Source organism: Bos taurus, chromosome 15 (genome assembly GCF_002263795.3).
Source record: "Bos taurus isolate L1 Dominette 01449 registration number 42190680 breed Hereford chromosome 15, ARS-UCD2.0, whole genome shotgun sequence".
Taxonomy (NCBI): domain Eukaryota; kingdom Metazoa; phylum Chordata; class Mammalia; order Artiodactyla; family Bovidae; genus Bos; species Bos taurus.
Window position 1 is genome coordinate 81,396,375 of NC_037342.1, and position 25,196 is coordinate 81,421,570.

Below are 25,196 nucleotides of genomic sequence, written 5' to 3' on the forward strand. Positions count from 1 at the left end.
GTTGGAGTTTCAATATCAAACAATCAAAAATTAATAGAATGGGTACACAGAAAAGTAGAAGGGTATTGTTGATGTGTAGTTGCTCAGTTGTGTCCGACTCTTTGCGACCCCATGGACTGTAGCCTGCCAGGCCTCTCTGTCCAAGGAATTCTCCAGGGAAGTGTACTGGAGTGGGTTGCCATTTCAGTAGAAGGATATAGTAGATATGAAAAGCACTGTGAACCAATTCAACCTAATAAAGATTCATATGATGTTCACACACAGTAGGATACAAATTCTATTCAAGTTTCCATAGACCATAAACTAGGAGACACTGGAACATATCCAGGTTGTTTTCATTACTCTTACTCAGCACTGGGGGCAGGGGCTGAATTTTCAGTTACAAAAGGTTATACCAATTTACTTTTTTAAATTAATTTTTAATTGGAGGGTGATGCTGCATGTGCAATCTCATTATCAGACCCACTCCCCCCCCACCCCCCCTCCACTGCCACTTCTGAAGAGCCAGGAGCAAGCACTGAAGCAGTGCAAGCAAGGGGCCCATGTCCCAGCACATCTCATTATCAGGCAGGAAGAGGAAGTCTTTCCTCTTGGACTGTTATGATGAGTACCCGTTGTGGACCTGGGCCAAACAGGGCAAAAAGTCAAATCAACGGCAAAGGGTGGGAAAGCATGAAAGTGCTATCTTTGTCATGATGGCAAGTGACAGACACCCACCCCAGCCCCCTAAGCCTTCAAGTGTTGTCTGAGGCTGCTTTACTGACCAAGGCATTCTTCAGAGCGCCTTTGACATCCTTGTTGCGCAGACTGTAAATCAGGGGGTTGAGTAAGGGGGTGACGAAGGTGTAGATCAGGGCGATTTGGCGGTCCTCGTCCTCCGAGGTGCTGGATCGGGGGCGCAGGTAGACCAGGCTGCAGCAGCCGTACTGCAGCAGGACCACGGCGAGGTGGGAGGAGCAGGTGGAGAAGGCCCGGCGGCGGCCCTCCGCAGAGCGGATGCGCACGATGGCCGAGCCGATGAGCACGTACGAGACGGAAATGAGGAGGAAGGGCACGGTCAGCACGAGGCTGCCCACGGCATAGAGCACGGCCTGGTGCACGCGGATGTCCGCGCAGGCCAGCCGCAGGACCGGGGGCACGTCGCACAGGAAGTGGTTGATTTCAGGGCGGTGCCCACAGAAGGGCAGGGTGAAGATTAGGACGGTGAGCTGCAGGGAGAGGAGGGAGGCCAGGCCTCCGGCACAGCCCACCATCCGGACGCAGAGCTTCTGGGTCACGATGAGCGTGTAATGCAGCGGGTGGCGGATGGCCACATAGCGGTCATAGGCCATGACCGCCAAAAGGAAGCAGTCAGTGCTGCCCAAGGTGACGAAGAAGAACATTTGGGCCCCACAGCCAGCCAGTGGGATGGGCTTCTGGGCCCCCAAAATGTTGGAAAGCATCAAGGGTACCACCACGGTGGTGTAGCAGATTTCCAAGAAGGACAGATTGCACAAGAAGAAGTACATGGGGGTGTGGAGTGAGCAGTGTGTGCACACCACCCAGATGATGGCCGTGTTGCCGCAAAGGATCGTCAAGTAGAGGACGAGGAAGAGGGCGAAGAGGAGGACCTGGAGTTCTGGGACGGTGGTGAAGACCCGAAACACAAACTCCGTGGGGCCAGACTGGTTGAGGACAGGGCTCCTCGCACACATGTCTCCTGCGGAAGAAGACCAGAAGATGCTGAGACTGCCTTTCCTGAATTACTCAATTGTGTGAGTAGAATCAAGGACTTAAATTTTTGCTTTTGATTTGGAATTGCCTATTTAGTATCCAGTTTCCAATCTCAGTGTTTGGAAATGAATTCACAATAGAGGGCATGGTACATTCCCCCTGGGAAATCTTCAGGAATGGGATAGATTCTAATCTACAGAAGTTTCTGCTGACAGAGATGTCTTTTTTGTTTTTAAACTCTGCTATTTAAAATCCAATTGACAAGGGCTAATTCTTTGCTTGTATTTAGTTAAAGAGTTGCGTACAGTTGTACTTTGTTATCTGTGGGAGATTGATACCAAAGTCCAGGAAGGCTTAAGTTCCTTTCATAAAACAGGATAGTATTTGCCTATAACCTACACACATCCTCCCATATACTTTTTATCCTCTCTAGATTATTTATAATACCTAATACAATGCAAATGCTTTGTAAATAGTTGCTGCTACTGCTAAGTCACTTCAGTCATGTCTGACTCTGTGTGACCCCATAGACGGCAGCCCACCAGGCTCCCCCGTCCCTGGGATTCTCCAGGCAAGAACACTGGAGTGGGTTGCCGTTTCCTTCTCCAATGCATCCAAGTGAAAAGTGAAAGTGAAGTCGCTCAGTTGTGTCCGACCCTTAGTGACCCCATGGACTGCAGCCTACCAGGCTCCTCCATCCATGGGATTTGCCAGGCAAGAGTACTGGAGTGGGGTTCCATCGCCTTCTCCGAAATAGTTGCTGGTGCCCTGCAAATTCAAGTTTTGCTTTGGGGAATTTTCTGGAAATTAAAAAAGTTCTCTATTGCTGACTGATCAAACCCATGGGTGCAGATCCAACATCCATTGGATCACTGTAAAAGCAACAGAGTTCCACAAAAACATCTACTTCTGCTTCATTGAGTATGCCAAAGCCTTCAACTGTGTGGATAGCAACAAACTGTGGACAATTCTTAAAGAGATGGGAATACCAGACCACCTGACCTGCATCCTGAAAAATTTGTTTGCAGGTAAAGAAGCAACAGTTAGAACTGGACATGAAACAACAGACGGATTCCAAATCAGGAAAGAAGTATGTTGAGGCTGTATACTGTCACCCTGCTTATTTAACTTATATGCAGAGTACATCATGAGAAACGCTGGGCTGGATGAAGCACAAACTGGAAGCAAGATTGATGGGAGAAATATCAATAACCTCAGATATGCAGATGACACAATCTTTATGGCAGAAAGCAAAGGAACTAAAGAGCCTCTTGATGAAAGTGAAAGTGGAGAGTGAAAAAAGTTGGCTTAAAACTCAACATTCAGAAAACTAAGATCGTGGCATCTGGTCCCATCACTTCATGGCAAATAGATGGGGAAACAATGGAAACTGTGACAGACTTTATTATTTTGGGCTCCAAAATCACTGCAGATGGTGACTGCAGCCATGAAATTAAAAGACGCTTACTCCTCGGAAGGAAAGTTATGACCAACCTAGACAGCATATTAAAAAGCAGAGACATCACTTTGCCAACAAATATCTGTCTGGTCAAGTCTATGGTTTTTCCAGTAGTCATGTATGGATGTGAGAATTGGACTGTGAAGAAAGCTGAGCGCCGAAGAATTGATGCTTTTGAACTGTGGTGTTGGAGAAGAGTCTTGAGAGTCCCTTGGACTGCAAGGAGATCCAAACAGTCCATCCTAAAGGAGATAAGTCCTGAATATTTATTGAAAGGACTGATGCTGAAGCTGAAACTCCAATACTTTGTCCACCTGATGAGAAGAACTGACTCATTTGAAAAGACCCTGTTGCTGGGAAAAATTGAAAGTGGGAGGAGAAGGGAATGACAGAGGATGAGAGGGTTGGATGGCATCACTGACTTGACGGACATCGAGTAGGCCCTGAGAGTGAGTTGGTGATGAACAGGGAAGCCTGGTGTGCTGCAGTCCATGGGATCACAAAGAGCCAGACATGACTGAGTGACTGAACTGAATTAAACTGATGGGTACAGAACATGTGGATAGGGAGGACTGACTCTATTAATAATTGTAGATATTTTCAAAATTAGGTAAATCGATGTATTGTTTACATTTTTGGTAAACATTCTTCTTGAAATATAGCATACACAGAAAGAATGTCACACATTCTAAATGTACTGTTTGATCTGTTTTTTACACAGTTAATGTACCAGCATAAACTCTATCAAGATTAAGAAATAGAAAAATTCTAGTAACCTGCAAACATTCTTTATGTCTTCTCTCAGTCTTTATGCTTCACAAAGATAACCACTCTTTTGGCCTTATCACTGAAGATTAGTTAAACTGTGTTTCAATCTATATATGTAATAGTAAAGTGTGTGTTTTATCGTACCTGGCTTCAACATTATGTCTGCAAAGTTCGTCTTGCTGTTTTGTATAGCGGGTCTTTGTTCTTCCCACTGTGTTATAGTATCCCATTTTTTTATGGCTACACTATAATTTATTCATGAGTTTTTCCCTTTTCATCCAGTTTTGACTCCATATGAAACTAGGCAAACATCTTTTATTACAACCCTTTCTGATATATACTCTGTGTATTTCCTCTCATTTGAATATTTTTAAAAATTTTTCAACCATGAACCTAAACTTTTAAGACTTGGACAAATTCAGATGAAAGGAACATGTAAAGGGAATCAGGTAATAATGAAGCAGAGCTGCCTGAGGTAAGAAAAGAAAATAAGAAAACTAAAGATGCAATAGCAGAATTCAAATAGGCATTAAAACCATCAGATGCATAAGTTTTATGAGGATAGGGAAAAGTACCTGTCAACTAAGCGCTTTTACATTAGACTGGGCTGCACTTTTATTTTTGATACAAAACCCCAAGAGACAATAGAGCAATGTCTACAGAGTTTAAAGAAAAGCAAAGTTTTTTTTTGTGAAAGAATGCTATACTCAGGCTTTAGAGCTTTATGTTCAAAAACAACAGAAAGACTTTCTCAAATTTACCAGGGCTTAGGAAACATGGGCATACCTTGGAGATACTGTGAGTTCAGTTCAAGACCATAGAAATAAAGCAATTATCATGATAAAGCAAGTCACAATTTTTTTTTGTTTGTTTCCCAGTGCGTTTAAAAGTTATGTTTACACAGTACTATAGTCTATTAAATGTGCAATAACAGCATTATGTTTAAAAATATGAAAGTGAAAGTGAAAGTCTTAGTCACTCAGTCGTGTCCGACTCTTGGTGACCCCATTGACTATAAAAATATAGATACCTTAATCAAAAGTGGTTTATTGCTAGAAAGTGCTAATGATCATTTGAGCTTCTGCCAGTCATAATCTTTTTGCAAGAGTAATACAAAGATCACAGGAAACAGATCACCATAAAAAACAGAACAATCATGAAAATGTTTGAAATATTACAAGAAATTACCAAAATGTGACACAGAAACAAGTGAGCAAATCTATTGGAAAATGGCATCAACAGAACGGCTTGATGCAGGGCAAACCTTCAACTCGTCAGACGAGGAAATATCTGTGAAGCACAGTAAGTGAAGTCGCTCAGTTGTGTCCGACTCTTTGCGACCCCACGGACTGTAGCCTACCAGGCTTCTCCCTCCCTCCATGGGATTTTCCAGGCAAGAGTACTGGAGTGGGTTGCCATTGCCTTCTCCAGGGGATCTTCCCGATCCAGGGATCGAACCCTGGTCTCATGCATTCCAGGCAGATGCTTTAACCTCTGAGCCACCAGGGAACACAGTAAAGTGAAGAGCAATAAAATCAGGTAAGCTTGTGAGAAGTGGAAAATTTCCTGTGATATCAGTAAATAAGGATGTCACAGTCATCAGCGTTTCCAGCCCTCCGGTGTGAGCTGGTGAGCCCTGAGGGACGCAGGAAGGAGACTGTCTGCCTTCTAGCAGCCAGCAGACCTACGGTCACTCCCTAAGGTAAGCCCCGAGGAAAGGAAGCTCAGGATGTGAAAACACAGGAAACTGGCCCCAGATAGATGAGGTGCATGTCAAAGGAATGATTTCAGTAAACCCAGACTCTTGCATTTTCCCCTACATAGACAGGAGCTAAATTCCTTAGCTTGGGTTACCTGGTTTTCTTTAATTAATAATAACCTTTAACTTTTGACATTCAGACTACCTGCCCTTTGCTATAAAACTTGTATGTAACCTGGCTCCTCCCCTTGCCTCCTTGGAGTAGTTCTCAGGGTCACTTGAGGTGCTGTCTTGAAGTCCTAAAAATTCCCACCAAATAAAACATACTTTTATGTTGTGAATATTTTTTAAGTTGACACTTGCATGCCATTCAATTTAAATACAATTAAAATAATTTCTCAACAAAAAATCTGGGTTGTTGGGTGATTAATATTACTCCAAGATGGTGGAGTAGAAGGATGTGCGCTCATTATCTCCTGCCAGAACTCCAAAATTAGAACTCACTGCTGAACAACCATAGACAGGAGAATGTTGGATCCTGCCAAAAAAAGATAATCCACATTCAAAGGAGAAGCTCCAGCAGGACGGTAGGAGGGGTGAAAGCGCATTTAGAACCAAACCGCATACTGGCCAGAGACAAACCTTGTGCTCGCCAGGACCCAGAGACGCCACAGAGACTGAGCCCGAACTGTGTTTGAGTGTCTCCTGCGGAGGTCCGGGTCAGCAGTGGACTGCCCCAGGGGCAGGGGCTCCGAGTGCAGCAGACCTGGGGATAGCATAAGCCCTCTTGGAGGAGGTCACCATTAACCCTACCATAGAGCTGCCAGAACTTACAGACTGCCAAAAATGGACTCTTGAAGGGCACAAACAGAACCTTGTGTGCACCAGGACCCAGGACAAAGGAGAAGTAACCCCACAAGAGACTGACCCAGACTTGCCTGTGAGTGTCCAGGAATAACTGGTGGAGGCATGGGTCAGTGGTGGCTTGCTGCAGGATTGGGGGCATTGAGTGTAGCAGTGCATGCATGGGTCCTTTTGAAGGAGGTCATCATTATCTTCATTACCTCCACCATAGTTTGGCTGCAGGTCAAATAATAGGGAGGGAACACAACCCTGCCCATCAACAGAAAATTGGATTAAAGATTTACTGAGCATGGCCCCACCCATCAGAACAAGACCAGTTTCTCCCTCAGTCAGTCTCTCCCATCAGGAAGCTTTCATCAGCTTCTTATCCTTCTCCATCAGAGGGAAGACAGAATGGAAACCACAATCACAGAAAACTAACCAAACTGATCACATGGACCACAGCCTTGTCTAACTTAATGAAACTATGAGCCATGCCATGTGGGGCCACCCAAAACAGGCGGGGCATGGTGGAGAGTTCTGACAAAATGTGGTCTGCTGGAGAAGGGAATGGCAAACCATTTCAGTATTCTTGCCTTGAGAACCCAATGAACTGTATGAAAAGACAAAAAGATAAGACACTGAAAGATAAACTCCCCAGGTTGGTAGGTGCCCAATATGCTATGGAGATCAGTGGAGAAATACCTCCAGAAAGAATGAAGGGATGGAGCCAAAGCAAAAACAACACCCAGTTGTGGATGTGAGTGGTGATGGAAGTAAAATTTGATGCTGTAAAGAGCAATATTGCATAGGAACCTGGAATGTTAGGTCCATGAATCAAGGCAAATTGGAAGTGGTCAGGGCAGAGGAACCAGAGATTAAATTGCTAACATCCATTGGATCATCGAAAAAGCAAGAGAGTGCCAGAAAAACATCTATTTCTGCTTTATTGACTACACCAAAGCCTTTGACTATGTGGATCACAATAAACTGTGGAAAATTCTTCAAGAGATGGGAATACCAGACCACCTGACCTGCCTCCTGAGAAACTTGTATGCAGGTCAGGAACCAACAGTTAGAACTGGACATGAAACAACAGACTGGTTCCAAATAGGAAAAGGAGTACGTCAAGGCTGTATATTGTCACCCTGCTTATTGAACTTATATGCAGAGTACATCATGAGAAACGCTGGGCTGGAAGAAGCTGGAATCAAGATTGCCAGAAGAAATATCAATAACCTGAGATATGCAGATGACACCACCCTTATGGAAGAAAGTGAAGAAGAACTAAAGAGCCTCTTGAAAGTGAAAGAGGAGAGTGAAAAAGAGGAGAGTGAAAAGGAGAGCTTAAATCTCAACATTCAGAAAACTAAGATCATGGCATCTGGTCCCATCACTTCATGGAAAAATAGGTGGGGAAACAGTGGAAACAGTGATAGCCTTTATTTTCTTGGGCTCCAAAATCACTGCAGATGGTGACTGCAGTCATGAAATTAAAAGACGGTTGCTCCTTGGAAGGAAAGTTATGACCAACCTAGACAGTACATCAAAAAGTAGAGACATTACTTTGTCAACAAAGGTCCATCTAGTTAAGGCTATGGTTTTTCCAGTAGTCATGTATGGATGTGAGAGTTGGACTGTGAAGGCTGAGCAACAAAGAATTGATGCTTTTGAACTGTGTTGTTGGAGAAGACTCTTGAGAGTCCCATGGACTGCAAGGAGATCCAACCAGTCCATCCTAAAGGAGATCAGTCCTGGGTGTTCATTGGAAGGACTGATGCTGAAGCTGAAACTCCATTACTTTGGCCACTTGATGCAAAGAGCTGACTCATTGCAAAGGACCCTGATGCTGGGAAAGATTGGAGGAGGAGGGGATGAAAGATAGGAGGAGAAGGGGATGACAGAGGATGAGATGGTTGGATGGCATCACCGACTCAGTGGACATGAGTTTGGGTAACTCCAGGAGTTGGTGATGGACAGGGAGGCCTGATGTGCTGCGATTTATGGGGTTGCAAAGAGTCGGACACGACTGAATGACTGAACTGAACTGAAACAGGAGATGGCAAGAGTGAATGTCAACATTTTAGGAATCAGTGAACTAAAATGGACTGGAATGGGTGAATTTAACTCAGATGACCATTGTATCTACTTCTCTGGGCAAGAATCCCTTAAAAGAAATGAAGTACCCATCACAGTCAGCAAAAGAGCCTGAAACGTAGTACTTGGATGCAATCTCAAAAACGACAGAATGATCTCTGTTCATTTCCAAGGCAAACCATTCAATATTACAGTAATCCAAGTCTATGCCCCAACCAGTAACACTGAAGAATCTGAAGTTGAATGGTTCTATGAAGACCTACAAGACCTTCTAGAACTAACACCCCCAAAAGATATCCTTTTCATTATAGGGGACTGGAATGCAAAAGTAGGAAGTCAAGAGATCCCTGGAGTAACAGGCAGATTTGGCATTGGAGTACAAAATGAAGCAGGTCAAAGGCTAACAGAGTTTTTCCAAGAGAACGCACTGGTCATAGCAAACCCCCTCTTCCAACAACACAAGGGAAGACTCTACACATGAACATCACCAGATGGTCAACACCAAAATCAGATTGATTATATTCTTTGCAGTTAAAGATGGAGAAACTCTATACAGTCAGCAAAAACAAGACAGGAAGCTGACTGTGGCTCAGATCATGAACTCCAAATTCAGAGTTAAATTGAAGAAAGTAGTCCAAGCAAGTCCATGGGGTTGCAAAGAGTCCGACATGAATGAGCGACTGAACTGACTGAACTGGGTGATTAACCAAATTCAAGATTGAGGGAGTTGCAATGTAAAAACTTTGTTTGAAAAATCAAAGAATAAGATATGTATTTAACACTAAGTGGTTAATGCAAATACTGTTAAAAGCAAAAAAAAAAAAAAAAAAATTCTAAAGATAATTATTGAAAGAATGCATAGTATAAAATGCAAAAAGTTAGAATAGCTCTGCATATTTAAAACCACAAAGTGCACAATTGGGAAATTGGTAGTGAAGCATGGGAGAAATGTAAGTATACTAATTTTTTCAATCAATGGAAGCAAGAATTCAAGAGCTATTTCATGTAGATATGACTAATTAGAGGACTACCTATTCAAACATAAAATTCTGAGTAATAATCATCAGTAGAATAAACACACAGCATATCCACTCCAAACAATCTGATTTTAAAAAGTAAAAATATAGTGCAGAGAGCCAAAGGAAACAAAGGAAAGTGTGAGCACGCATATAAGATAAAAATAGCTTAATGTAAGCTGAGAAAAGTATTTTGCCTCTGGAAATAAGTTTAAGAGAGGTTTGTTGCTGCTGCTGCTGCTAAGTCGCTTCAGTTGTGTCCAACTCTGTGCGACCCCATAGATGGCAGCCCACCAGGCTTCTCCGTCCCTGGGATTCTCCAGGCAAGGACACTGGAGTGGGGTTTATGTTTTATTAAAGAGTATCTCACACTTACATGAGAAAAAAATTCAACCAAGTTTATGTATAGTGACATTAAAAGGCTAGCATCACTTTTATCTAGCACTGTGTCTTAGGATGTAGCCTGTGAAAGAAGACAGAAAAAGGATGCAGAATATTTGATTGTTTGATTTAAGACGCAACAGAACAAACTGAAAGACTGAGATGAGTAGGACGTTTGTCGCGGTGGCTGGTTCCAAATGAATGTGATAGGGAATCTCCTAACTGAGCTTAGCTGATGTGTCAGATTAACCAGTGCTCCTCCTTCCCCCTGTGCAAGGTGCTGTATGAAGCCCATGATATACGAAGCACAAGAGACCTGCGGCTTATTCTCTGACATGTTTGAGCATTCCTACAACCACACTGAACTGTACGCTTAAAATTCAGTTGGGTTTCACCCAAACTTACTTCGACAATTTGGATTCATTTTTGTAATGATGTGATTTTATTAAATTAAGATTCAAATTTTTAAAAAGTGGAAGAAAGCTAGAAGATAGTGTAGATAAATATTTTTCAGATCTCAGAGTACAACCAAATGACTTACAACCAAATAAGCAGAGTACATAAAAATATTGACACTTGGACAGAATAAACATTTAAAAGTTCTGTGTGTCAAAAATACAATAAGCAAACTGAATAGAAAATGAAAATTTACCCCCCAGCAAAATAGTTTATAATCAGAAGAACAAGCAATTCAAAAAAGAAAACTTCAAAGACATATAAACATTCAATTTCATTATTATTCAAATAAATATAAACTTAAATAAAATTTTCTGCTTAGAAACTGTTTTGGAAAAATAATATCTAGTGTTGTGAAAGTTGCAAAGAGGGATATAATCCCAAATATTGCTGAAAGTCCCTTAGTTATGTCTGACTCTTTGCGACCCCGTGGACTATACAGTTCATGGAATTCTCCAGGCCAGAATACTGGAGTGGGTAGCCTTTCCCTTCTCCAGGGGCTCTTTCCAACCCAGGGACTGAACCTGGGGCTCCTGCACTGCAGGCAGATTCTTTACCATCTGAGCTATTTGGGAAGCTCTAGTTACTGGAAGTATAACAGTGCTATAAAGATGTGTGGAGTGCAATCTGGTAGTATGTCATAAAAGACTTGAAATGCATTCACTTTGATTCAGCAATAATGTATTGTGGAATTTATTCTTATAAATTAATCGTGTATGTGCACAAAATTGTTGACAGGAATATTCATTACAGTTTCTGATATAACAGTGAAAATTGTACCAACCAAATATCATTAATGAGAAAATGCTTAAATTTATTGGGGTCTAGCCATGTGATGGGAAAATGCAATCATTTGAAAATGATGTTGTGGAAAAATGCTTTATGAGATCAGGAAACCCATGAAAAAACAGATCATAAAAAACTGTTAAATCATGATTCCATTTAACAGATAATGATTTCTATTCATAAAAAAGAATATATCTTAAAATATTAACAATGAGCATTACCAGGTTGGTGGGATTTTAGTTTATGGCTTATGCTTTTCTATATTTACACATTTGACAATAAGTGTACCCAATTTTGTAAAAATTTAAAAATTTCCTTTATCTTTTGGTATTTTAACATAGTGTTGAGAAGAATGATAGAGTGTTGATCGCATGAATTTTTGTAGTCAGATCTGAGTACAGAGACTTGTCTGGGGGTCCAGTAGCTAGGACTCCAAGCTCCCAATGCAAGGGACTTGAGTTCAAGCCCTGGTCAAGGAACTAGGTCCCACATGCTGCAACTAAGACCCAGCACAGCCAAACAAATAAACATTAAAAAATTAGATCTGAGTGTGAAAACTGCCCTGATTTACTAATTTAATTTTTACATTAGTTACATTACTTGATGAGCCTTGATTCTCTAATGTGTGATTGGAGATGTGAATGTGGGAAATTTATGAAGATTGAGTGTTTCAAATGTATAATGTGCCTGGGGCGTGCTAAGTGTCGAGCGAACATCACTGACGTCCCTTCTCTTTTCTCATGATGGTGAGTGTCCCTTGGCTAGTTACCCTTCAGTTCTTATCTTTTCCCCAGTGGGCAGTGAGGTTCCTCTAGAGCTGTATTCTCCCAGGTCTTGAGTTGCTCTACTAAGCATTGAAAATAAAAAGAAGAGTAAGAGAAAAGGAAGAAGAATAAAATGGAAGAGATATTTCAGTAAAATAATGTGATTCAGATCAGATCAGATCAGTCGCTCAGTCGTGTCCGACTCTTTTCGACCCCATGAGTCGCAGCATGCCAGGCCTCCCTGTCCATCACCAACTCCCAGAGTTATCACCAAAAGCAAATAAGATAGATCTTAACTCAGGAAAACATTTAAAAACGAATCTATCTTATTAAGACGTGTGTGTGTGTGTGTGTGTGTGTGTGTGTGTTCAGTTGCTCAGTAGTACTCAACTCTTTGCAACCCCATGGACTGTGGCTCAACAGGCTCCTCTGTCCAGGGAATTTTCCACGGTAAGAATAGTGATGTGGGTTGCCATTTCCTACTCCAGGGGATCTTCCCAAACCAGGGATCAAACCCGTGTCTCTTGTGCCTCTTGCATTGGCAGGTGGGTTCTTTTCCCTAGCACCACCTGAAAGTGAGAGGTGCTCAGTCGTGTCCGACTGTTTGTGACCCCATGGACTGTATATTCTCCAGGCCAGAATACTGGAGTGGGTAGCCCTTCCCTTCTGCAGGGGGTCTTCCCAACCCAGGGATCAGATCCAGGTCTCCTGCGCTGGAGGCAGATTCTTTACCAGCTGAGCCACCAGGGAAGCCCAAGAATACTGGAGTGGGTCGCCTATCCCTTCTCCAGCGGATCTTCCCAACCCAGGGGATTGAACCTAGGTCTCCCACATTACAGGTGGATTCTTTACCAGCTGAAGCACCGGGGAAGCCCCTATTAAGACATGAAAATCAAATAAGCAGCTTTTGCTTGGATGGGAACTGTCAAGATTTGCAAAACACTTGATGGATAAAGCAAGACATACAGTGTTGGAGCTTGATGTCTGCTAGGACAAGTTATGTCAGGGCAATTTCAAGGAAAAAACTACCACATATATTCAAAGTGAGTCTACAAAACATAAAAAAAAATCAAACTGTGTACTTATGAATTAAGCATTTTCCCTTTCAATGGCCACTTTCAAGGGTTTTGCACTTACTCTAATGATGTTTCTTTCAAACCATTTTTGGAGTGCTGCTGAGGGTTATTTTAAAAGAATGCACATTTTCTCTTATCTCGTCAGTTGCGACATACGTTCACACTTGGAGGATACATTTGCTTATTTTCTTAATAGCGAAGCATTTGAGGTTCAGCGAAATAAAATAGAGTAATAAGCTAGGTGACCCCATTTTGTACCGTAGAGTTTGAGCAAAATAAGAGTTGGTGAAGCTGATATTGTTGTTTAGTAGAAACATACATTTTTCTTCAATTATTTAAGAAATGTAAGAATAAATATTATCATTGCTGTTAAGTGTACCCTTTGAGATGTGCGGCACAATCTTTGTGAACATTTTCCTCATGTTTTCAATTCAAGTTTTCAACTATGAGTAATGGATTTTGTCATTCAAATTCATCTCTTTTGGCCACTGACCAAATGAAAAATCTGGCCATGTCAACATTTTCATCTGGCTAATGTATGAGAGCCGGTGCTAATGGCAAAGAACCTGCTTGCCAGTGCAGGAGATGTAAGAGACATGGGTTCAGTCCTGGGGTCAGGACGATCCCCTGGAGGAGGGCACTGCAATCCACTCCAGTATTCTTGCCTGGAGAATCCCACGGACAGAGGAGCCCGGCAGATTAGAGTCCATAGCATCACAAAGAGTTGGACACGACTGAAGCGATTTAGCACACATGCACACAATGTATGAGAGGCTGATTGTATCTAAAAAAGTTCTTAATAACATTATCCCTGTGCCAGCTCTTTATTTTTTCATGTCCAAAAGAGTACTGGGCAAATATCAACACATTTCTGTGTTCCAAGTCTTTATCATCCTATTGTATTTCAAGAGGTGTTCAAAACTTCATCTCTTGATTACATTACAGTCCATGCAAATCCATAAAGCTGCATTTATTATTCTGTCTTCTACTACTCTTTCAAAAACTATTCTCAGAGTATCTCCCAGACCTGTTATCATTGCTACTCGCAGAATTTACTCTTTTTCTGGGTGCCCACATTCCTTCCTTGGGGAACACTCCACTCCTGGCAATGCCATTTTGGTAAACATTTCAATCAGGGCTATCTTTAAGCTCCACAAACACAAGAATGTCTGTCTTGTTCATCAGAGTTTCTCATTACAATAAATTTGGTTTGAACTAGATTGAATTATTTTGTGTTGTAAAATAGTTTATAGTTAAATTATAGTTAAATCTCATGTCCTTTAAACTTCTTTCAGAGCCAATATCCAGTGGCACCTCTATAGCCCACTTAGGCTGCAGTTAGTTTAGCCCCACATAGACTGGGGCTTTCCTAGTCCAAAGGTGATTCTGTTTATATGTGTCTGCTGCATGCAAAGAGGAAGGTTTGGATGGGATGGATTCACTTGATTAATGGCTAGTGGGAAGCACAGCAATTAAGCTATTGATGTGCTTATTGAATAAGTTTGATAATGTTGTGAAGCTCGTCTAGTTAGCAGTTATTCCTTAATGACTGATGAAGCAGTATTTCACGGTGTAATATATGCTTCCTGCTAATCCGTAAACACTGTGCATATAAAACCTAAACACTTGTGGAAATATCAGTGAGCCAGGAAACCATAGCAAAGCCCATAGGTCAAATGTGTGCTTATTTATAAAGTGTATGTAAAGTTGGATCTCTGTGTCTGGTAACTATAAGGGAACTTAAGAGGTACCTGGTCCCACATATATCCTTTGTGCAAAACTCAAGGTCTGCTGAGATTAAGCCTTGTTCAGAGGCATAACGCTAGTGATGAGCATACATGGGGCCTGAATCTATTTTCTATGTGATTAGTTACCAGAGTGTAAAGTGTACATACAGGCCTTGAGTATATTTCATGTTTTATGTACAACAAAATGATATAAAAGCTAAGAGAGTGCAAATACCCAAATGGGACGGGCCTGGCAGAGCTGCTGGGAAACGTGCCCACACTCGGTCTGCTCCTGTGAACACAGCTAAACGGAGCAACGTCTTTCGTAGAGCAATCTGAAAACTCTTTAAAACTTCTGTTGCACACAGTTTCCCCTAATGATGACCACTAAGCTGTTCTCAAGTTAATTATACCTTTTTTCAATCTCTCCCACCACCAGTTTTATTGAGGAAAAACTGACAAATGTAATTGTATATATGATGATTTGATACATATATAAATGATTACCAAGACCAAGATAATTAAGAGACATTTGATCTCTCAACAAGAGTGTGGGTTCTGGATCTGCCGTTTCATAGTTTCAGAATCTGGGACAAAGTTACTGAATCTCCACGAATCTCAGACTTTTAGCTACACAGGATATATATAGTTACCCTATAGAGTGGTCGTCAGAATTAGCGCTCACAGTGAGTTAACAGAATCAGCAGTAAGGGGAACTACCAGTGAGTGAATCAAGTGCTCTGCCTGACTTTGTTGTTGTTCTTCAGTCGCTCAGTCTTGTCTGACTGTGACCCCAGGGACTGTGGCCTGCCAGGCTCCTCCGTCCATGGGATCCCAGGCAGGAATACTGGAGTGGGTTGCCGTTTCCTTCTCTGGGGGAGATCCTGGCCTGGGGACTGAACACGGGTCTCCGGCTTGGCAGGCGGATTGTATCCCACTGTGTCACCTGGAAAGACCTTGTGCTTTCTGCCCCAGCTCTACTGAACCGTCTTCAGTTCCTTCCCACGGCTCCACTTGCTCTGGGGGTTTGGCATTATCTGCTCCTTCCACCTCGGACACTCCTCTTCCACTCCCTAGCTGCACCTTCTCCTTCAGAGCTCAGTTCAGGCACCATTTCTCCTGTAAAGCTTTCCTTCACTCTCTTCTTTCCCCAACTGTAATGACAGGTACTTCTCTGAGCTTCCCCCAAAGCCTTCTCGTCACCTCAGCTCTGAGGCCACTGTAACTTATCAGTATACAAATCAAGCAGACCAGCATGTGTGGAGTACGTAAAGAACTCAAGTCCTGGGCTCAGCTATGTGCAGATGTGTAAGAAAATTATAAGACATAATCACTGCTGCTTCAGTCATGTCCGACTCTGTGCGACCGAATAGATGGCAGCCCACCAGGCTCCCCCGTCCCTGGGATTCTCCAGGCAAGAACACTGGAGTGGGTTGCCATTTCCTTCTCCAGTGCATGAAAGTGAAAAGTGAAGGTGAAGTCGCTTAGTCGTGTCCAACTCTTAGCGACCCCATGGTCTGCAGCCTACCAGGCTCCTCCATCCATGGGATTTTCCAGGCAAGAGTTCTGGAGTGGGGTGCCAATTGCTAGCTTCAGCCATATAACAGAACATGATGTGTAAAAGAATTTAAACATCCTCTGAGGAAGTAATTCCTAAATTGTGTTCCTTAGAATAGACTTCTTCTTGACACCTCAGAAATGAAAAAGTTCATGGTCAACTTGGGAAGCATTTTTCTCAAGAGTTACAGTGAATATTAGCACAGTGAAGTTATGGGAGGCCCTGTGTAAAGCAAACAGTTTCATTTTACCTCAAACATTTTCCAAATCTGTTTCACCACAGAATATATAAATATATATATATTTTCACATAGCACCAATAAGGATTTATGATTTAATTCTACTTGAAAAAAACTGAGGTCCGTGCCATACCATTGAAAAAAGTCCTATGGACAGTATATTAAAAGAAGAGACAAAAGACCCAAGTTTTATCTTAGCTTCACACTTTTTAGGTATAGGATGTGAGGTAATTCAACCCTTTTTGCATCTGTAAAAGTGCATAGTAGTACCTACTCTGGGAACTTGTTTGTTCTGCACAATTTTATGTATATGGATATTCTTCTCCAATGGCAAAGCACTATAGATGCTTGTGTTTTATTACTATTTTTAGAAATAAAGTCAAAATCAAATAAAAGAAATTGTCTCTTGAGATGCTGCCTTACCGCTTTGAAATTTGCTTCAATCCATCAGGTTAACTTTTCTTGCTGAGATGTTAAAAGTTCTTGGCGTGGAGGATAGAGGAGCTCTTCCAGGAAAGTCATCGACCCTATTTTTCCTCTTCTCAAAGCATGACTTGGAATGAGGATCCATGACCCTCATGCTGTGCAGCGTCTCTTGGGGAGAACAGGTGGACGTTGGGTGACACCTCCGTAATGTCTAGGTGAGAATGGAGAACAGCATCCTTTGCATGCTGATACTCATAAGAAGAGACAGCTCTCAGAGATTTGTGGCAAGGACGGAGCAGGATAAGAGGAACATCCTTTGGGAGGATTATCCTATGGAATCATCCCAATCCTGAGTGGGAAGACCTACAGCTCCTCCTTAATGCAGGGTCCAGTCTCGCCGGATTCAGTCAGGTTACTTATCCTCTATGACACCTCTTTAAAGTTAATGAGTCCCCACAGAGGAGGAATTTCCCCCGCGGTTCCCCTCAACTAAAGCCAGCCAGAGAAAATATTTGAGAAAAACTTCCTGAGTTGATCAACTAAACAAGACTAGCCGGCAGCTCCTTTCCGTGGTCACCATCAACAGCCGTTATCCGGGAATTCCAGACGGGTGTTCTCATTCCTTTTCTATACCCAGCAGGGAACTTACTCATATTATATTCCAGACAATATCCTGGTGAGCCTTGCTGAAGAGACACACATTCCTTTCAGCTTGAGCTCACGGAACATGTATAATGCACTAATTCAGCCCTAGCCTAGGCATCTGGAGACCTGGAATCTAATTATGCATCTGCCATATAGCCATTGACCTCAGGCAAACAGTGCAGCTCTTATGTGGGCAGGTTTCCATACCTGTCCTATGAGGTGTTGGGTTAAACGGACTCCAAGGAGTTTTCCAGCTCTAAAATTCTATGAACTGTGTTTTTTTTCTTGATAAGCAGGATTATGAAGCATTTTCCTATAATGATTCCTTTTGATCGTTGGTTTCATTTTTTCTTGCTGCTAAGTCGCTTCAGTCATGTCCGACTCTGTGCGACCCCATAGACGGTAGCCCACCAGGCTCCCCCATCCCTGGGATTCTCCAGGCAAGAATACTGGAGTGGGTTGCCATTTCCTTCTCCAAGGAAACTTTTTCTCACCCTACTTATTTCTATTTCTTGATCACGTTTTCCCTGTGCTGAGGCTGTTCTAGTCTTTCAAGATATTTATATACCTGTCTAATTTTTTGGTAATTATAGCTATATTCCCACCTCTTTTTAAATTGGAGTATAGTTGCTTTATAATGTGTCAGTTTCTGCTGTACAGCAAAGTGAATCAGCCACATGTATATACATATCCCCTCTTCCTTGGATTTCCTTCCCATTTAGCTCACTCCAGAGCGTGGAGTAGAGTTCCCTGTATAGTCCCACCTCTTAACCTACTCATTTAAATATTTGTTTCTCCTTTTCCACCTCCCTCCAACCTCGTGGAATTAAAACCATATACTTTATCCTCACCGTTGCCTTTAATTCTTAGTCAAGTTCCACATCCCTGTCTTATGTGAAAAGTAGTTGCTCAGTCGTATCCAAGTCTTTGACACTGTAGCCATGGACAGTAGCCTGCCACGCTCCTCTGTCCATGAAATTCTCCAGGCAAGAATCCTGGAGTGGGTAGCTATTCCCTTTTCCAGAGGATCTTCCTGACTCAGGGATCAAACCTGGGTCTCCTGCATTGCAAGTGGATTCTTTACTGTCTGAGCCACCAGGGAATTTGAACCTCCAGGGAAGCCCTCTCTGTCATATGCCCATTATTAATAATGTATCTTTATTTAATATGAAACACATATATATTGAATTCTTACTATGAGCCAGATTCTATGTCCAACGTTTGGGATATATCAGTGTGCAAAAGAGATGAGAATTTTACCTTCATAGAGGCTGTGTTCTTGGAGAGGGGAAGAAAGGCAATGAGCAGAAAGTAAGGATAAGAACATGTGATAGAATCTAAAAAGATGGTATTGATGATCCTATATGCAGGACCGCAGTGGGGACGCGGACATAGAGAACAGACCGGTGGGCACAGTGGGGAAGGAGAGGGCGGGACGCGGACATAGAGAACAGACCGGTGGGCACAGTGGGGAAGGAGAGGGCGGGACGAGCTGAGAAGTGGCCCTGAAACATACACATTACCGTGTGTGAAGCAGCTAGCCAGTGGGAATTTGGTGTATGTGGCAGGGACATACAGACATCATACATCATATGCGGGTACTCTGCGACAAACCAGAGCGCTGAGATGGGGTGGGAGGTGGGAGGGAGGCTCAAGCAGGAAGGGACACATGTATACCCAGAGCTGATTCATGCTGATGTATGGCAGAAGCCAACCCAATATTGTAAAACAAATTATCCTCTAATTAAAAATAAATAAAATTTAAAAAAGAACATGCGATAATGTGTCAGAAGGGGTGAGTGCTACAGACAAAAAGCAAAGCAGGGCGAGGATGCTGGGGATTAAGCCTGAGAGTGATGTGATGTGCGAGAGGTGCAGAGGCTACTTGAGTTCTGGGAGGGGCGCTCTTAGGCTCTAGGCAGGTGGTGGTCTGAGAAGACAAGCCTGCCGGGAAAAGAGAAGGGAAAGAGTCTTAGGGCAGAAGCCACAGCAGGCGATATGGCCTTTTCTGAAGCCCAGATAAGCATATCAAACTTGTCCATAAAGTCCAAAATATCTACAAATCCATGTGAAGAAAGACAGCTTGCTTTTATATTCATGGCAATCGTGAATTAAATAGCTCTGTGCTGGTTCTTAACATTGGAGGGTAGTTACATGCATACAGAGATTATACTCAGACTTATTTTCCATTTTTTTCTCACCAGATATGTTTATTTGTTCAGATGACCTCATTCCTGCAAACATATTTTACACTCTTGCAATGACAGCATATGGTACTTCCATCAAAAAGTAGGCTGTGTTTTCAAATACCGTGTTCACGGTCATGTTTTTTGTGACAACTTAATATGAGTAGTATTGATGTCCCACAATTTATTAAATGAATCCCTAATATTGAACAGTTAGGATTTTTTTTATTTTCTTATGACTTAGATGAACATACAGTAATATAGGTGATTTGATTCACTTAGTCATCCAACATCGTGTTTTTGAAAATGTGCACTTTCTTATTGCTCTTTGTTAAGTTACTTGGATATTTATGTATGATTTAGAAGGTAATTAGTATGTATTGTTTACTTAAAATTTGTTAAGAGGATAGATCTTGTGTTAACTGTTCTTACCACAATAAAGTTTTAAAAAGTGCAACAAGAGCATTTTTAAAACATAAAGAAAAATTCGAAAGAAATCAACTTTAAAAAGTTTAAATTATATACTTGCCAACTATAGTATCTAATTAAGTCAGCTGTATATACAATATAAATGATCTTTACATATTTATTTTTTATGGGGCCTCCTTGATAAGATATCCATAATCCCATGTTTGTTACAAGATTATTCACAATAGCCTAGATATGGAAATGACCTAAGTGTCCATTGGGGAATGAGTGGATACAGAAAACGTGCTATATACATATAATGGAATATCGATCAATCTTAAAAAAATGAAATCTTATATGTGACAAGGTGGATGAACTTTGGGGATGCTATGCTAAGTAAAAAAAGCAAGCTACAGAAGAGCAAATACTGCTTGATTTCACTTATCTGAAGTATCTGAAATAGTCAGATTCATAGCAACAGACAGTGGAATCATGGTTTCTAGGGGGCTGGGTACAGGGAGAAATGGGAATTGCCTTTCAATCGGTATAGATTTCCTATGCAGGAAGAATGAGTTCTAAAGAGCTGGTTTACATTATGGCTGTAGTTAACAAAACTGTGTTGTGTACTTAAAGATTTGTTGAAAGGGTATACCTCATGTTGTGGTCTTACCACAATTAAAAAAGAGGAAAATGAGAGGAGCAAAGCAATATGCAAGTCATCAGCTTTGCTGGCAAGGATCATAGTTTAGGGGCAAGGTTTTATAGCCAGCATCTTCTGGGTTTTGTGGATTTCTGATTCTGGCAGCAGCAGTGAAATGCTGGGACCAGAAATTGTTCCCAGGGGCGTCACATAACGTACCTTTCTATCCATACCAGCAATTTTGGAAATCACAGAACATATAATAATAGTTAGCACTTTTTGCTTAAACCAAAAAAACTAACCAGCCAGTCAAATAGAATCATTAAATGTAGCTTAAAAGGAAAGAAAAGAAAGAAAAGGAGATTATATTCCCCAAGTTCGGCAAGTACGTAATAGTCTGAGAAAACTGCAGATGTGCTGTGTGGGCGCTCAGTCATGTCTGACTTGTGACCACATGGACTGCAGCCACCAGGCTCCTCTGTCCACGGGGTTTTCCAGGCAAGAATACTGGAGTGGGCTGTCATTTCCTCCTCCAGGGGGTCTTCCCCACCCAGGGACGGAACCCATGTCTCCTCCATTTTAAGGCCTATTCTCTGCCGCTGAGCCACCTGGGAAACATGTGCTACCCTTCAAGAGAAGGGAAAGGTGGCTCTGGGGAAGCAGTGAGGCCAGGGAGTGTGCCGTGGGCCACAGGGAGTGACTCGGTGGGCCCGGAGCTGGGAGTTGTGAGCCACAGAGGATTATTCCCGGGCCGGGAAAGAGAATGGAATCTGCCTTGTTTGATTTCAGAATTGGTTGGAACCAAGAAATCCACTTTTTCCTTCCAGTTTCTCTCATTTTGAATGGAAATGTCTGGAACTGCTCTGTTATGCCTGCCCCATGGTGTGTGTTGGGAACAGACGCCTTGTTCTCTGGTTCTCGGTCTGCAGAAGGGGAGGATCTTACCCTAGCATGTCTGTACCCCAAGTCTCATCTACACCTTTATTTAGGTAGTTTGGATGATGAGATTTGAGACTTTTGAACTAATGATATTTGGATAAGATTTTTGGACCTGAGTTGTGCTATAATGAGATGAGGTTTTGGGGGGTTTGGAAGAGGGTGGATTTATTTTGCATTTTAGATGTGTTTTAAATACAGTTGTCAAAAGAAAATTTAGAGAACTTTACTTCATATGGATATTATATTGAGCAAGAAACTCTAAGCAGAAAGGGAGACTTCAAACTGAAAGTGATTTGAAGCTCAGAGGCATGGTGTTATTAATACAAGATGGCTTATAAAGTGAGAATGGAGAAGTTGTTTAACTTATACAATGATTGCTTATTACAATGGGAATTTCCAGGTGAAAGAGGACTTGGGTAAAAGGTGCTATACCACTTTAGGAAGATGACTTCAATTTTGTTTATGATTATCAGGGACAGAAGGAAATATCTAAGTAGAGTTTCACTTATATTCATGAAATAAGCTAGATTACATTTTGCTTACATGGCCTAACGGGTTTTGTCTGCTCAGGGGATTTTCAAGTGTAGTCTCCATTTTATCTTATTTTAACATGATGAATTCCTTACTCCCCGCCCCCCCTCCCCGCCAGTCCTAACCAAACCTTAGATTCATTGTATTTATGTGGCTGGGAATCAAAGATAAAGAGAAAAAAATGTACCTTTAGGTGGTAACCCCTGCCCTCCTCCACAAAACCACAATGATTTTTCATCAGAAAAATGGGAACCAAAGGGCAATGGGATGACATCTTTAAAGAGATGGAAGAAAAACGGTCATTTCTAGAATTCTATATTCAGTGAAAATATTCTTAAAATTAAGATAAAAATGTAGGAGACTACTTTTAGAATACCTTTAAAAATGTTGACTATTTAAAACAAAAATGAAAATGTATGATGGAATTTATAAGTAAGATGTTACAATAAGAGCACAAATGTGGGGGCAGAAAGTGGAATTAAACTGTTCAAAGTTTCTTACACATTTACTTCAAAAGTATTATAACAGTTCTTGGTACGCCATGATAAGAATGCAACTACAAAATATGAAAAAAAATATCTGAAAAGCTGTTAGAAACAAATGTTTACAAATCCAAAAAGAGGCTGATAAGGAGAAACTAAGAAACAGAGAAGAGATGAGTAAAATACACATGGAAATATGGTACTCTAAATTGTCCAATCAGGATTGAGAAGAAAAAGTATAAACTATATGCTCTTGATAAGAGCCATACCTTGTAGATGAGGAAATGCAGGTAGAAGTCAAAAGGAAGAGCAATACGTACCATGAAAACGTTAATCATAAAAAAGACAATGTGGACAAATTAAGATTAGATGTAGATTTCTGGACCAGGGATATTACCAGCAATAAAAATGAACATTGCTTAATGATAAGACGGTTAATCCATCAACAGGATATAATCATGCTAAATGTATATACGTCTAATAACAGAGCTTCAGAAAAAAGGGAAATAAAAGACCTAGAACAAAACAAAAATTGCAGAAGTAAAGGGAGAGATTGACAATTGACAATCATAGTTGCAAATGTTACCTACCTCTGATAGGAATGGATAACACGAGTAGACAAAGATAATGATAGAGATTAGATCCATACCATTAGCTAGCTTAATTCAACTGACTGCACTCAGCAGCTACAGGATACACATCCTTTTCAAGGGTACTTGAGACATCATAACAAAATACGTGTCATAAGACAATCAGTTATAAAAATTATAACCCAGACTCAAAATCCTGAATCTTATAACTAGCGTCCATTCCCAATTTGGATGATAGTAGACACTTTTCCGAAGACGAGGCACCCCCTTTGCCCCCCTCCATGCCTTGCAGCTCTGCAGGAATTTTATGCTGAGCAGAAGCAGCACCACTCTGACATCCGTGGTGACGACAAGTACAACATGAGGATAACAGAAGAGAACTGGCAGCTGAGCCAGTTCTGGTACAGCCCGGAGACGGCCCTCCGCCTTGCTGAGATCGCCGTGTCGTGAATTATGACTCCGGCCTAGACCGTGATCTGTCAGTGCAACTCCCAGGGCAGGAAGGACCCAAGTGGCATTTCCTCTCTGAAAAACTACCACCTCCCCAGTCCTCATTTTCAAGGTAAAGACATTATGATTTCCTTAGGATGTCCCTGGAGCTCAGGGTGCTTTTGCCGATTTGAGTCTGTGGAATTATATCTGGAAGAACTTTTAGACCCCATCTAGTGGAGAAGGCAATGGCACCCCACTCCAGTACTCTTGCCTGGAAAATCCCATGGATGGAGGAGCCTGGTAGGCTGCAGTTCATGGGGTCGCTAAGAGTCAGACACGACTGAGTGACTTCACTTTCACTTTTCACTTTCATGCATTGGAGAAGGAAATGGCAACCCACTCCAGTGTTCTTGCCTGGAGAATCCCAGGGATGCGGGAGCCTGGTGGGCTGCCGTCTATGGGGTCACACAGAGTTGGCCACGACTGAAGTGATGCAGCAGCAGCAGCAGCAGACACTTTTCATTCAAAAGGCATGGAAGAGGCACAGAGTAGTCACTGTGGTCAATCAAGTCTGACTCTTTGCAGCCCTGTGGACTGCCAGGCTCCTCTGTCTATGGAATTTTCTGGGCAAGAATACTGGAGTGGGTTGCCACTCACTACTTCAGGGGATCTTCCCAACTGAGGGGTGGAACCCGTCTCTCTTGTGTCTCCTCCATTGGCAGGCAGATTCTTTCTAGTGCCACCTGGGAGCAATCATAGACATGGAAGCCAAGAGGAAGCAGTCAGCACTGCCCAGTCCCATGAAGAAGCCCATCTGAGTGGCACAGCCCAGCAGGGTGATGGTCTTCTCTGACCGTAGGATGTTGGCCAGGAGGTGGGCACCACCACAGCAGTGTAGCCGATTTCTACTCCCGAGAAGCTGACCAGGAAGTAGTACATGGTCGTGTGGAGGTGGGCTTCGGTCTGGATGGCCACCATGACGAGGACATTCCTGGTGATGACCCATGTATAAACCAGGCTGACCCCAAGGAAGGACAAGACGTGCAGCTCTGACTGGGAGGGATAGGCCAGGAACACAAATTCCATCCACCATGAGCGGTGTCCCCAGGACATTGAGTTAACAGACTTTCTCTGTCAAGAGTTATTAATACAAAGAAAGAGTCAGACTAACAACACATCAGTTCATACTCTGAGGCATGAGGCAATCTAATTAAGACTGGAGTTAGAAACTAGAAGAATTAAGACTTATTCTCTATTTCCTCCCTTTTTAACAAGTTTCTTCACATAAATAGCCACAACTTCACTTCTAACTTCACTTCTAACGATGTCACTTCCC

At 42.1% G+C, this 25,196-nt stretch overlaps 1 protein-coding gene across 1 annotated transcript; it reads right to left on the reverse strand.

The window, feature by feature from the left end:
- Window positions 1-734: 734 nt before the first annotated feature.
- Window positions 735-24,973, reverse strand: LOC104974344 (olfactory receptor 10Q1). Its single transcript, XM_010812940.3, is given in 3 exon segments — window positions 735-1,356; window positions 24,622-24,739; window positions 24,742-24,973. Coding segments are annotated over 3 exon segments (972 nt in total).
- Between the last annotated feature and the right edge of the window lie 223 nt (window positions 24,974-25,196).